The 14,548-nt window shown below is 40.2% G+C and overlaps 1 protein-coding gene across 5 annotated transcripts in view; it reads right to left on the reverse strand.

Moving 5' to 3' along the window:
• Nucleotides 1-568: 568 nt before the first annotated feature.
• Nucleotides 569-14,548, reverse strand: part of KANSL1L (KAT8 regulatory NSL complex subunit 1 like) — a 60,030-nt gene continuing 46,050 nt past the window's right edge. For 4 of the 5 annotated variants that reach the window (XM_058839478.1, XM_058839477.1, XM_058839475.1 and 1 more), the window contains exons 8-15: nt 13,180-13,290; nt 12,649-12,783; nt 10,158-10,282; nt 9,178-9,302; nt 8,321-8,375; nt 3,039-3,151; nt 1,450-1,603; nt 569-846 (exon numbers count right to left, since the gene is read on the reverse strand). In XM_058839478.1, the coding sequence (XP_058695461.1) occupies nt 598-846; nt 1,450-1,603; nt 3,039-3,151; nt 8,321-8,375; nt 9,178-9,302; nt 10,158-10,282; nt 12,649-12,783; nt 13,180-13,290 (1,067 nt within the window). In that variant the 3' untranslated portion in view covers nt 569-597. Of the gene's footprint in view, nt 847-1,449; nt 1,604-3,034; nt 3,152-8,320; nt 8,376-9,177; nt 9,303-10,157; nt 10,283-12,648; nt 12,784-13,179; nt 13,291-14,548 lie in introns of those variants that run through there. The other variant, XM_058839479.1, reaches the window with a different exon arrangement.

A 14,548-nucleotide genomic window follows, 5' to 3' on the forward strand; every position in this document is an offset into this window, starting at 1 on the left:
CTGAGAGCTGGCTACTATGACTTAAGCTAGATGCAAGGCTTCCAGATCCCCTGGTTTGAACTGCTGGTTCTCACCTATCCTTACCTTACACATGCAGTCAGAGAGACAGGTTTTTGCCCCATGGTCATGCCACACAGGGAAATAATCTGAGGCTAACGCTTATCCCCACTATCTTCAAGTAGTTTTTCTGTGTTCAGTTGAAGTTGTTGGATAAGGTAGACAGCATCTGCTGCACCAGAGTCCACTAGAACCAGATATGCATTTGAAAACAAACAAACAGAAAAGGATGATTATTGACAAATGTGGCAATATGACAACAGAAAGTGAATGGTGCCAGCAATTTATGTGCGCCCACTCCCGACATTGAGACTATTAGACTTCCAGCTTGAAATAATTACTTTCTCTTGGGGTTCAGGAAGAAGAAAGTGTTGTCTTTGGGATTTATCCTGCCTGTTGCAAAGCAAGAAAGAAAATATATTATATGCAGCTAACATAAAGGTTTTGAATTGTGCTGTCATATGCTGTGTGAACGAGAGATTTTACCTTACACTTCTCTCCACCTTAACTGGCTTTCTTAATGAACTACATTATTCCCTGTCACCTTTGTTTCCTTGTACTGTTGCTTCCCAGGCAAACACTTTTGCAGTCTTCTGACTCTTGGGTAAATTGTTTTCTTGGTGGATAGCCATTGTCTGGCAAAGCAGTGGGTGTGCCTGGAGTGCAGGGAGAGTTGCTGGGGAAAGTTGCACTTGACATTTCAGTCTGATTCGTTACTTGATCTTGGCACAGTAAAGCTTCAACCTCTTCATCTTTTAGTGGAAAAACTCGAAGTTCCCACAGCCCAGACTGAAAGGAAGCAGAAGAGTAGGAGTGAGGGTGGAAAAAGAGTATAGAGGATAAAAAGGGATTTTAGTTGAGTGTGAACTGATTAACTGTGCAGAATCATTTGCTATCAAGTAACAAACAAGTGTCTTTCTTTACAACGTTTGCAGGGCTCTTCAGATAAAGAATACAGCACTGCCAGGGACCAAGATGTAAGCTGGCTGTGTAAGGTTTTGAATTAATAATAGACCTACCCTCAAACCCTTCCAGGCAAGGAAGCTCTTTTACACAATGCCAAACCATCAGGATGTTTGACCCCTAATGACCAGACCTGTCTGGAACCTTGGCCAACACCCCTAAAAGAACCCCAGCCTGAACCCAGTCCTTCCATATTTGCCTCAAAAAAATGTGCCATGTGTACTGAGCAATGAAACTTTTACTTGTTGACAGATCTAGGGTTAATTTACAAAGCACATCAACGTAGTTCTAAACAGGAGTACTACATTCAGTGCACATTAACTAGGGTGACAGCCTGAGATTCTGATCAGTGAGACAGGAGAATATCTTCAGGTTTCTTTATAGTCACTGAAGAACTGACCAGAATTGGAAGCTATTGGAAGCACCCACCTTCTCTTCCTGGCTCTCCCTGCAGAGTGGTGCCATCTCTGAACAAACAGAGCTGTGGGCTTCTGAAGTTGGGTCAGGAGCAGGGTCAGCAGCGCAATGGTCTTTCTGCACTGAGTCCTGGCTGTGTCGACCATCAGCATTTTTGCTGTAAGATCTAGTGCAGAATTAGAAATGAGTTTTAAGACCTACTCCCTGACCTTTCACATTGCTATGAGCAGTTCACAGTTTCTTCTAGAAGTGCTCAGTTTCTCCATACATGCTACCTCCATTCTGCTTGCTTAAACCAAAAGAGCAGAGGAAAACTGGTGTGGTTCTTGACCTTGCTGGCTGGAGCCAAAGCAAAGCGCTATGTGGAGGAACTAAGTGGATAAAATGGGTAGGACAGGCACACTCTGGCTGCAGACAGCTAGTGACTGGTCCCACTCCTGTATCTTGCTGTACATGCTCACCAGAACTGTGATCTGGACAAAAGAAATCAGCGAGCCACAGGCTGTTCCCCCGGGAGAGCAGCATCACCCACAGGAACCTGTGGGCTCCAATGGCACTGTCAGCACTGTGCCAAGTGCAACTCCAGAGACAAGTCCTTGGGCTCCCCCTTAACACTTCTGCTCTGGAATCAAGTCTAAAGCAATCAAAAATGTAGTAAGATTAAAAATGTTGACCTCACTTTTAATCAAAATTTAAACTAGATATAAAATATTGGCATGCATCTGAAATGCCAGGTGGAAGCCTGACCTTGCTCATGTCAATGCACAGTTTACTTCTGAATTCAAGCAGCACTAAGATTTTACCATGGAGTTCACAGTTTCCAAATTAAGGTACATACAGAACTTTTTACTTTTCAGAACACTTTCTAAAGTTGGGAGGTTTTATGTTCAAAATTACTTAAAATAAAATTCCTCAATATGGCTTAGCTCTATTTTTATCCTGCATTTAAAAAAGCTATTTTGACTGTTTTTTCTTAGTGTCATGGTTCACTTCAGACAAGAGTAGACACAAGCATATGATAAATAGCAGAAAAAGTTACCCCAACATTTCTAGGCTGCTTTTTTGCCCTTGCAGATTGTGAAGTGATTTATGGGAATCATTTTCTCAGGACCAAACTGCAGATGCAGCTTTATGACATTTTTTTCCGATATACAGTACTTTTTGCAAGACTTTTAGTGGTTACATTTAAATCTGCTGAGTTCTGCAGCAGATGGCAAGCCTGTGAGAATGAACCATTCACACAATGACTTTCTGAACACTGTGGAGTTTCATCTGAGTCAGGTGAGTGAAGAAGGTCTCATGATACACTGGGTGGCTAAAGTCAGTGACTGGGAGTGGCACAGGCTAGCAGAGCTCTGTTCAGTGAGGGAGGAAGGTGTTAGTTTAGTAATGCCAGGTCACTAACATGCCCAATTTCTGTATGCATGCCTCAGCACTGCCTTCTCTTACCAGCTGGAAGTTAAACGTACCTGGTACTGTCCCTGATGAGTTTAATTAATGAATGGTGTTTCTAACTTCTGTGACAGCATGTCTGACACTCCTGTAACCACAACCCACACCAGGTTCAATAGGAAGGCTCTTATCAAAGCCAATACACCTGCCTGCTGTTCCTCCTGGGCCAGCGGCTCTGCTCCCACAGCGACCACCTCATGCGCTCTCTTTCTTCGTACTTGGTGTGGCGCAAGGAAAAAGCTTTGTCCGACAGGTCTTCTACCTGTAACGAGACCCAGGGAGAGCTGTCATTATCAACAGCACTAAAAACACCACCAGCCAGTATTAGACATAATTCTGCAAAGGTCTATTCAACAAACAACAAGAGGCAACACAATCCATGCTTTCACTACAAAGGCACATTTACATGCATTCAGTTTACAAGAGCTCTGGTGCATGGGGGGCTGTCATTTTAGCTTTATTTCTTTACATGTCTGTGGCTGATCAGAATGGATATAGAAGTTACACCCCCTCCATGCAACTAACACATTTTCCTCTGTGGTGAGAGGCAGAAAATTTAGAGGACAAGTATTCATTTGCAAATCAAGGCAGTGTTAAAAGTACATAATAAAGACAAGCAAAAATTCTAACAGTTTCCAGAGACTGCATTAGGAGGAGGCTGGGAGCAGCAGGATTTGCCAGGTGCTCTTTAAGCACTGAGAAATAAGTTTGAGATCACCAAGGACTTTGATAACTCCAGAGAGAGGAACTTGGTGAACCTGAGGTGCCACATTCCTGCTGTGAAACCAAGCAGAAAATGGCTTCTGCTTTTAAGATACTATTTCTTACCCAATGGCTTGAATGATCCCAAGTACAGCTTAAACCAGCCCTAATGCAATAATTACCTGTTTGCAGTAAAACAAGAGCCAGCTTTTTAGCTAAAAGATGTAGCTATTGCACCTGACTTTCACTGTGAAAGTGCCATCTGTGTGTCTCTGATGGCAGCACACCAGAAGTTTGTTCCTTAGCCAGGGCTGGCTGAGGAGCACTTTGCTGCCCTTCCCCCTCACTCCCCTGATGGCAGGGGGAGTTCTTGGCTTTCAGTTTCTCCAGTACAGCTCACAGTTGTTTCAAAGTGCTCCAAACCATTCAAAGTTCACCTAAAAAGCTGAGGTTGGCAGAAGGAATTTGAGTGCTGCAATCATGGATTTTATGCCAGCTAGTCCCAACTCAAAAGCTGAGAAATTCTTGGAAAGAATAATTCCTGGTCACAGGAGCTGTGAAGCTGTCAGGTCAGTCCCAGACAAGAATTATACTAATAATTGGGAGTGTCATGTAACATAAACTGCATTTTTTTTTTTTTTCTAAAGCAAAATCCTCAGTGGTGTTGTACAAGTAACACCGTTTATCTTCCAACTGAGCCTACAAAATAGAGAACCAAATGCACAGTCCTCACTGCAGTGCCAGGCAGTGCCATAGAGACACTGGCAGTGCTCCACTTTGTTGTGTTTCTGTGGAAGCCATCCCCATATCAAGTCTCTCAGCACTGAGATGGTTCACAGCCCTTAGGGGTACAATGACAAAGTATCACAACCAATCAGTGTGATCCCAAAGGCTCTTTTTGATTGGAATCAGACACAGGACCCATTTGTTGGCCTGTGACTGCCAAGCTCCTCCTCAGCCCAGCACTTGACAAGAACCTTCAGACAAACAGGCTGCTTAGTTTGCTCATCTCATCACTCCTTGCTGAAGGCTCCTTCATTGCTTTTATTTATTTATGTTAAACACAAACCACTTTGTTAGCTGCTGGTTTCCTTTCAAGCAAGTGAACTTAATGGGTTTCCTCCTCTCTCTGAAATTCACCAGCTCTGTCACTTGGAGAGCATCCAAACAGGGCTACATCTCAGTTCACATTCTGTCTTTCCAAGGTCAATGACGTATAGCATGAAAGTGACAATTTTATGAACTACAGGAGTGTTATTCCATTGGGGAAAATTCAGGATTTTTCTGTGCTCAGATATCCTTTGAAGTGGAAACAAAAGATAATTTAGAAAGAAAAACTTAGCAATTTGAAAATACTTTTCTTAGCAGATTGCCAAAACTTTTCATGCTGGGAAGAAACTTCATTTTTAACAAGTTTCCATTCAAAAATCAAAGTCCGCATTCCTCTCCAAGTGAAGAGTTTTGAAAAATAGAGAAATAAGCCTTGTTTGTTTTCCATAGCTGGTGATAGCATATTTAACCACTTGTTTATTTAAGAGTTCTACCCTATTCTTTTGAACAGTAAATTTTCTTGTTTAAAAATTATTATCTGTTTTATGGATAAAAGTTTCATGACATCAGAATAAAAGGTCTCTACTTGGCTCACTACAGCCTCTGCCGCTCCCCAGCATTTCCTCTAACAACTTTTGATTAATTTAAAGCTCTGTAACAGGAGAAATTTGGTGTTTTTTTCTCACTAAGGTTAGATTGAAAAAGGACAATGGAAGTGTCATTCCTCAGTGGATGCATCTGGCAGGGATGTTGAGAGAAAAGGCATTTGTGAGGCATGTCTAATGATTTCACTCAAAGAAAACTAAGCTTTGGATCCCCCCATGACACCACAGCACATTGTGCATTAATGTTGAATAGCACCAGGAATATTTCTGAAAGGTTCTCAAAACAACAAAATCTGTGTTTCACTCTTTGGCACCACAGGAAACTCTGAGTCATAGGCCACGAAAACACTTATGCAAAACTAATCCCACAAGGAATTACTCTGAAGAAATTGTCATTACTAAAACAACTACAAAATAAACTTGAATGTTACAACTGTGCCTTTCCAGAAGCTTTAGGCTGGGCAAAACACATTAAAACCAAAACAAAACAGGAAAACCTGTGCCACACCCTCCCATGCCTTAAAGCAGTAAGACTGCAAATTCACACATGCAAACCAGGAAACTCAAATGTTCTATTTCCAGAAAGTATTTTTAGAGCAAGTAATAGAGCAGACACAGATAGTAGATTAACTTTTGCATTGCCAATTTTGTTCTTATAAGGCAAAATTTCCAGGAACAAAAACACACCCATAAAAGGTAAGTGTTTTGTTCTCCAAGCCACAATGAATAGGCCTGATTCCCAGAAAGTGCTGAAAGTTCCCATCCTTGGAAGTGTGGCTCATGTGGAGCACGACAAATTGGGGACCCCACATTTTTTTGTAACTTAGTAAATGCTGGATGCAGGTCTTCTGCATGGATATGGGCTGTTGAACTGAAAGCCTCTAAAAGAAGAAGACAGAGGAGAAGAAGACAAAGATTAAGACGAAGACAATGAAGATTAAGAAGAAAAAAGTTAATACAGTAGCAGAAATCCCTGACTACTGCTTGACACAAGGACAACTCTGAAGTTTTAAATTCAGCTGTACAGAAGATAGAGAAGTAAAGAAACTATTGTGTAGTACCACAAAAAATTTTTGAAGTTATATCATTTCCAACACCACCACAGGATACTATGCAGTGAAATAGAGAAAAAGAACATTTAATATAAAAGTAGAAAGTATGTTTTGCCTTCCCTTGTGTTACATGAATGACCTACTGAGGCTTGCCTTGACTTCAGCACATGGAGCAAGTTCAAGAGTGTCAGAACATGAGTGCAGAAGATGCCAACAGGCAATGGTGCTGTTTCCTCATGTCTTTTCACAAGCTTACTCAGTAGCAAATGTAACTGCTCAAAGCTAAAGGAAGTTGAAGAATTATGATCAATCACCTTTTCTTAGTACTCTGAAAAACATCCCAACTAATGTGATCTCAAAAGAAAGGGGGAAATTGGCAAAGGATGATTTACACAAACAATATCATTAGCATTTTTCTCTGTCTGATATTTCTCCCCCTCGTTCTACCCAGTAGCTGATAGATGATACAGAAGCAGTGGGCCACAGCGGGAGGCAAAGCTGCTGTATTGTTAACTCGAGTTATTTCCTGGCCAGAGGATGAATCATACAGGGTTGAGAGTCATGCCAAACACAGATGTACTGGATGGGCTGCTAATTCACACATTTGTCCAGGATATTCAGAGAGACCTTGAAGTCCCTTCAGCAAAATATACTAAAAGCACAAGAAAGTAATCTCTATGGGATCTGAAATCTAAACAAGAAATCCACTGATTCCATGCAAGTTCCTCAAAGTCCTGAATGCAAATTACTGTTGAAATTCTTCATTCCCCCCCAGACAACAGGATGAAGACAGCAATGAACAGTAGATGCTCAAGGGACAGTGTGCCCTTGCTGCCTTTATTAGTTATTCTCCAAATGGTTTAATTAAATATCCTTGCAGGAGAGCTCTCCTGTGTGTGGAATTTGCCCTCTGCAGTACAAAGGAAGGACAGGCGTGTTTCCTGCTAGCTGGGATGGTACTAACCCAGAAGTCAGTGGGTGGAAGTGACATAAATATGACCACAGATTTCATAGGAATTTCTCAATGGCATTGGAAAAGGCAGGGACAGAGTAAGCTCTTCTCTTCCTTCCAACACAAGAGTATGCTGCCAGATTAAGTGCAACTACACCAGGTAAAGAGCTGAAACTGTGATGTTCTCCTAAAGGCAGGAATACAAGCACTACAGTTAAAATTGGTGATAGTGGCAGAGACTGGAGGGAGATTAAAGATGTCCAAAAGACAACAAAACTGACAAGTTTCTGGAAAAGAAGCCACAAAAAGATTGGAAGGACAGAAAATCAGCCTAGAGACCAGACTTGTTGGTACATTCAACCCAAGGTTAGGAAATGCCTCAAGCCCCTGATTAGGGGAGAAAGGGACCCCCAGCTGCAAAGTCCATGGGCATTCCCTGGAGAAAAAGGTAGATTCTTATGTCTGGAGGAAGCAAAACTGGCCCATGATTTGCAAACTTAGCTCAACAGGCAGGCAGGAAATGCTGATGGTTATGTTGTTCCTGACAATGCAGAAAAGTTTGTTCCCAGCAGGAGGGCTGCAGGAAAACAAATACTGAAAAGAAAAATTGAGGAAGCTTGCTGTAGCCACAGGCAAGATGCCTGATTACCATATGAAGAGCACCACGCCATGGGAACTGGCCACAGAAGGAGAGCATGAGAGGGAGGGACAGCACTGGTGGCCCCAGAAGACAGTCACACTGGGAGAGGCAGCGTCACAGGGCTCAGGAGCAGGGTGGCAGAGCATGACCCAAGGGACCCTTTGAGAGCACTGACTGTGCAGCAGCAAGGGGCAGAAGAGCCAGACAAACAAGGAACAAGGAGTATTAATGGTATACTTGCATTTCTATCTTCACTGTAGGGGTAAGACACATTCTCACAATCTGATACTTAATACTTTGTTTTTTGAAACTTGAAACTTACTGGGATTTGTATGAAGTCAGTGTTTCCTGAAAGTATGTACCAATTACCCCAATTATATATTGTCTCTACTTTAAATAAACCTAGTGGTTTAATTAAAATACAGCCTACCTCTTCTTCATCTGTTTGAGATTTTTCTAAAGGTTGAAGTTCAACAACTCTCCAGCTAGAAATAAAATAAGGAAAATCAAATTAAGTTTAAGGTGCTGATAACAAATTTATTTTTTCATTTCCCAACAAGGTATCTAACCTTTCCTTTTCCTAAAGGATAAGGATATCTTAAAGATATCCAATACAGTTGTAATAATATTTCTCAACTTAAGAGACAAGAAAAAAGCAATTAGATATTATGGATTTAAAGTACAGAACAAGTACATTTAGCACTTCAAGCAACATGCTATTAGGACATTGAAGTAAGCAGAGGAGACCCATTACCCTGGTTTTGAAATCTAAAGATGTTCTCTTCCTAAAGCAAAGGAGAAAAAGGTCTCTAGAATCATGGATTGTAGGCCTACACTGTATGGAAAGAAGTAAGCTTATTTTACTGTATCAGAATGGCTAAAAAAAAAAAAAAGATAAATCCATTACTACTAAGTCACAGAAAATAATTTACTACTTTCTTATGAACACACAAAAAAAGACAGTAAAAAAAACCCATTCAGAGCTTGTCAGCCTTATGATATATTAAAGGTCATAATTAAAACTGATATAAATCCCCTTCTATTTTTAGCCACTCTGTGCATCTGCCACATCCCTGTGTATATCAGACTCTTTCTCCTGTGCTATCAGCTGTCCAGTCTTCCCACAACTTCAATCACATGAACTGAAATGCACAGCTAAAAACCCAAGAGCATGAAAAGATCATCTTTAATATTATAACATTTTCTAATTCCATGTGAATGATATTCTTAGTTAATGTTCTCATGTTCATTTTCATGTCTTTGCAATTAAAGAGGTTGTGAACAAACCTTGGAGTAAGGATTTCTTTGTACTGTAGTTTCTCCAACTTTGATGGTGCCACCAGCGACATGGGAATAACAATGTTGTCTATATCATAGGAGCTCTCACTTCTCAACCTCCTCCTGGAGTTATGCTGAATAACAGAATCAACACAAGAGGACATCAGCTCAAATCATAGGAAACACATGTTAGCAAAGAACCATTGTAACTTCACAAGGAGAAAGCTTGAACTTTGATGGAAACAAACTATTCCAAAGTGCTCATTTACATGTTCTTTGATGATGATCAACTCAAGGGAATAAAGGAGTGTGTGTTGTCTAAACTATGTGGGACATAGTCTAAACTAAACTATGTGGGACACACATTTAAACTCACCTCTGCATTGAAACGTGACTTACAGAGCACCAGTGTACCATGATACTTAGCAAAACCATGGGACCTGAATCTGAATTTGTTGTGAATTTACCATTAATTCCAGTAAAATAATGTGTTTCTGTACACTGAGCCAGAGTTCTGCTGCTCCTCAACAAATTATACAGCAGGGACTTTGCCTGTATTTCTGCACAAGAGGTTTTAAATAGGGAAACTGAGAGTTAACAAATTTTGTGACCCTATTTGCACCATGAAGCCATTTTATATAGCTGAAACAAGAAAAAAGGGTTGTAAGTGCAACAAACTGGCAACATAAATCATGGTGTATTAAATGAAATTTGGGGAAAAAAAAAAAAGGCACAATGCCAATAAATCAAACTTGCACTCCAGTTACATGATCTGCAAAATTCTTTTACAAGAAAATATCTGTTTTAGAAACACCACATACTCAATCTGGAATAAATTAGTTAGTATAATACACTTAATTCACTGTGAAAATGCTCTGCACTGTCATATGACACTAAATCAGATGTAAAAGGCACGTGGCTTTGGATGGTTAATTTGCACAACTCTCTGTTGATGTATCAGTTGCGACAGTGACGTGTTTTTGGTTTACCTGTGATGAAGTGCTGTGAGTGGGCCGAGACATGGCACTGACACTGCTCGTGGGAGTAAAACTGCTGTGGGACTTGGGCTCTGCATGTTGGAAGGAGAAGGTCTCAAACTGAGCGCTACTTTCGCCTGTCATAAAAATAGCAGGAAACAAGACATACCGGCTGTTGGCTATTAGACTGCAGATATTTTTCCACACACTAATAGTAAAGTCATTTCTAGAAGCCTACAGTGAGCCACTTACAATTTACTGGATACTAAAAAAAGCCATCTAAATAAATGCTTGCTATTCATCCTGTCATTGTTGTTCCACAAAACTCATGCCTCTTATTCTAAGAAGGATTTCTTCTCATGGAACCAACTTCATATGGGCAAATCCTTACTCTTTTTTTCAGGAGCTGTCATAGACTACAATACACAGCAAATGCAATCTGACTTAGATTCCCCCTGCTCCCCAGCAGCACTTCTCTACTTGGGGTGCATCTCACAAATTCTCCCTGCCTCTTCCTTAATAAATGATAAAACTGGCAGCAAGGGTAACAAACAAAATAAATTTAGATCTCCAAACCAATAGTAGTTTCTTCTGATTCATCACTGCTCCAGACACACTGTAATTCCTGTTTACTCCCATTCAGTTTCAGTATAAGCAGCATTTAGCGGGATTCATAATTTACCCACCTGTTCTGCTTTCCTTCTACTTAATTTCCAGTAAGAAAGGAGAACTCAGACTTAATATACCAACAAACAAATAGAATGAGTATATTCCAACATGGAAAAAGATATAAGACTGATCCTGCAGACTGGGTCAAGGTCATGAACTACCATCTCCCAGGCAGCCCTACAACTCCCTGCACACAGCTTTTATTTTTGGCCTTGTTCATTAGGCTGACCTTCCTCATGGATAATTTCTCCTAGATAGAGCCCAAATTAGGAATAAATATGTAGTACTACATCCATAGCACTAATAAGCTAGAACTTGTGCTCCTACTCATGAATGCACCACAGAACAGTTTTCTGTTCTGGGACTGGGATGAACCTCATGATAAAAGATTGCTTTTTGGTTCCTTTTATAAAAAACCTAAATACCATTGTCAGAAGACTAATGGTAACTTCAAAAGGTATGTAGCAAGATGTTTTCTCTCTTACTAGTGCTCCCAAGTAACTCCACTTGTTGATCTCAGTGTTCTTGACTACACTTCAGGAAACTGAGAAACACTGTGTCAGCATCCATCTCTAGGGGACCAGGAAGTGATCAGGGGAGTAGGTGGCATGGAAAACAGGATCACTGGTGGTGAAAGGGGAGAGGGCACAGCACCCTGCTGGAGATAGGCACAGAGTGTAAGAGAAGGCTGTACAGCAAAGGCACTGCTGGACGGCTCCAGAGGAAGGATTCAAAGGACAACGCTTATCTTATCCCAAAACAGTTTTCAGTGTGCCCCCAACAGCTTATATTCTCTCCTAAAACTTTCTAATTAATTGGGTGGCCTTGCTTTGGGGTTGTGGACTGTGGGTTTTGGGGCTTATTTTAATCCTAGATGGTAATTTTTTATTAATTCATCTCAGCAGTAATTCCTGTATTTCCACCTCTAGTAAAACATTACACTATGAGTTTTGCCTGGAAATGCACCAGCAGTTAATTTTTCCACAATGTTAACTGATCATTTATACCTTTTAACCCTTAAGGGAAATTTTAAACTAATATGGCTTCCCCTCTTGCTTAGTGACTTATTTTCTTCAGATGTCTTGTGAAGAATTTTGCCAAAGGTTTTCCAAAAGTTACATAAATCAATCTGTAACAGAATCTGTTAGGCTTTGCATTCTAACAGGAATCTGGAGATTACCTCTCTGGAGAGCTAAGATGCCATTTATCTTTACAGTGGTATGCTAAATTTTTTATCCCTACATTATCACAATATTCTACAGAACTTCTAGGGCACTTCCAATTAATTTACCAAGCGCTGAAGCAGAGATTCAGTGGTTTAAAAGAGAAAGGTAATGAAGTAAAAACACAATAAAAACTGGCTATCCACAAGTCCTCTTAAAGTCTGGAAGGGATCCAGAACCACAAATACCATACACAACAAATGAAATACAGTGGACGAAGTTGCCAGGAATAGTAAATGCTTCATCGACTTAATGACTTAACAGATAAGTTTGTAATGTCTGTTTCACTGACTACTATTAAAAATCCCCTTTCATATTAAGAATGACACCCAGTATCAGAACACAGCTGAACTGCTGAGCAGTTTTCTTTAAGACAAAAATAAAATAAAATACAGCAGCTTGGCTCATTCTGTATGTACACTTAAGAAGAAAGATTATTACTATGCTTTAAATAGCAAATTTTTTTCATGGTGTTCTAAGTCTGTTTCTTCATAAGTTTCATAACATTATCCTTTTTGGAGACAATTGTTAATTCTCAGAGCCCAGTGATATTCATATAGTATGTATTTTAAAAGATGTAGTAGCCTCTTGCACTGCTATTTTTCTCTTACCTACTGCTGTCTCACTTAGATGCCTTTTCTTCCTTCCTTCTGACAGCTGGTCTGGTGTTCCTAACACCAACTGAGATTTGGAATTAGACAAACAGCCACTGCTCCACTGTTTGACAGAAACATGTGGATTATAGTCTGTAACAGAAAAAGCATGTATCAACTTGAGAAATTACTTTACTTTTCATCGGTACAATTCACAAGAAATCTCAACTGCTGAACTATTTCTAATAGCCCCAAACTTTTGATAGGGATCCAAACAGAAAAAGGACTGCTGTTGGGTACCTGGTCCAAACTCCCCCAACTTGTGGTACCCTCCTACACCTCTGGTGAGATCATCTCAGTGCAATAAAGGAGAACCTGACACTGGGGTCTGAAGAGATTCCTCTTCCACCTAAAGCCATACTCAGCTACCTTCTCTGATAACCTTTGTGACAAGTTTATAAACTGAACCACTTCATGGCAGAAACTTCTGTTTCCCACTCCCAAGTTAAACATGGCCTTGCAAATACTAAAATATTTTGCTTTACATACCATTGTCAGCAGATACTTTAAACTCCCCTCCCAGAGATGAGGTATCAACAGGTTCTCCTTTGATGTCATCCTTCCTTAATAATGTTTCAAAGTATATGTGAAGAGGAATATCTAATAAACAAAGCAGAAAACCAAAGGAATAGTGTCTGTATTAGAAATATGGCAATCTCTGAGCCAATGAATTATGCATCATCACTAGAGATCTAGGCATTGGTTCACCCAACACATTCAACATAATCTGTGAGCAATATTACTAAGGACTGAAACAGACTCTGGAGGGTATTGAGTGAGAATAAGACTGGGGTCTTCCCTCTTGACCAGCTCCTTCACAAAACCCAGCACAGCAGAGAGCAGAGTCTCCTGTACTGTGAAGATGCTTCAATTCAGCCTTTTGTGCACAAGTAATTAATGCTTTTGGAATTTATTACTGCTGGGACCCTATAGGTATTTTCAAGGTACATTCCCCTCTTTGTCTCCCTGGAAAACCCTACAGCAGGGCAATGTAATTCTGATAGGAGTTCTAACACAGAATTAGCCTGCAAAACATTTCAAGTGGTAAGGAATCTACCCCCTGTTGTAAGGCAGAAAGGCTTAAAAAAAAGTACCTCTCTCTGAAAAGCCTTTCTGGAAAAGAAAATTTACAAGAATGAAGCAAAATTTAATTGAAAAAAGTGTCAATGTAAGAAGTAGACTTGACAGCTAGTACATTCAGAATGAGAACTGTGGGCAGGGCCCAAGGGTGGGCATTAAATGACATATATTTTGCACAGTCTTAGCCTCATGTGTCTTCAGAACATGCCAGGACAAAAACTTCCAACATATTTTGTCAAATAAAAAGAACAATTTTTTTTTTCAATGTGATAGGGATCTAACTTGATTGTTTTGTCACAACACCCCAAGGCTTTTCTTCTGTTTCTCACTCCCAAGTTAAACAAAAAAGGTCTGAAAAGTGTATTAGTCACAACATTTAAGTAAAGAGAGAACCAAAACATTTCTCCTATCTGGTTGGTCTTTTGTATTTTTTGGTTGGTTTTTTTTCTGTTGTTTTTTTAACCTGGGAAGCTACCTGGATGACTCAGATTTTTTATTATGTCCTCTGGTATCTTAATTGAAAGGGCGGGAGTGCTTGTTTCAATCAATCCACAGCCTAGGTGCAGAAATACCAGAAAGCCAAACTTCTTAGATACAAACTACAATTTTCCAGTTATCAAGGTTGAAAGAGGTGCTGTTATGTTAAAGCCACACTGCAACCACTGACACATCTTTAGTCAAGATCCTTGGTAATTTGGAAACAGTGGAAGAAAGACTTCGAAATAGGGACAACTATGCTTTCAGAAAAGAGTACATCAGTTAGCCAGTCCCACTGCAA

Source organism: Poecile atricapillus, chromosome 5 (assembly GCF_030490865.1).
Source record: "Poecile atricapillus isolate bPoeAtr1 chromosome 5, bPoeAtr1.hap1, whole genome shotgun sequence".
Lineage (NCBI taxonomy): Eukaryota > Metazoa > Chordata > Aves > Passeriformes > Paridae > Poecile > Poecile atricapillus.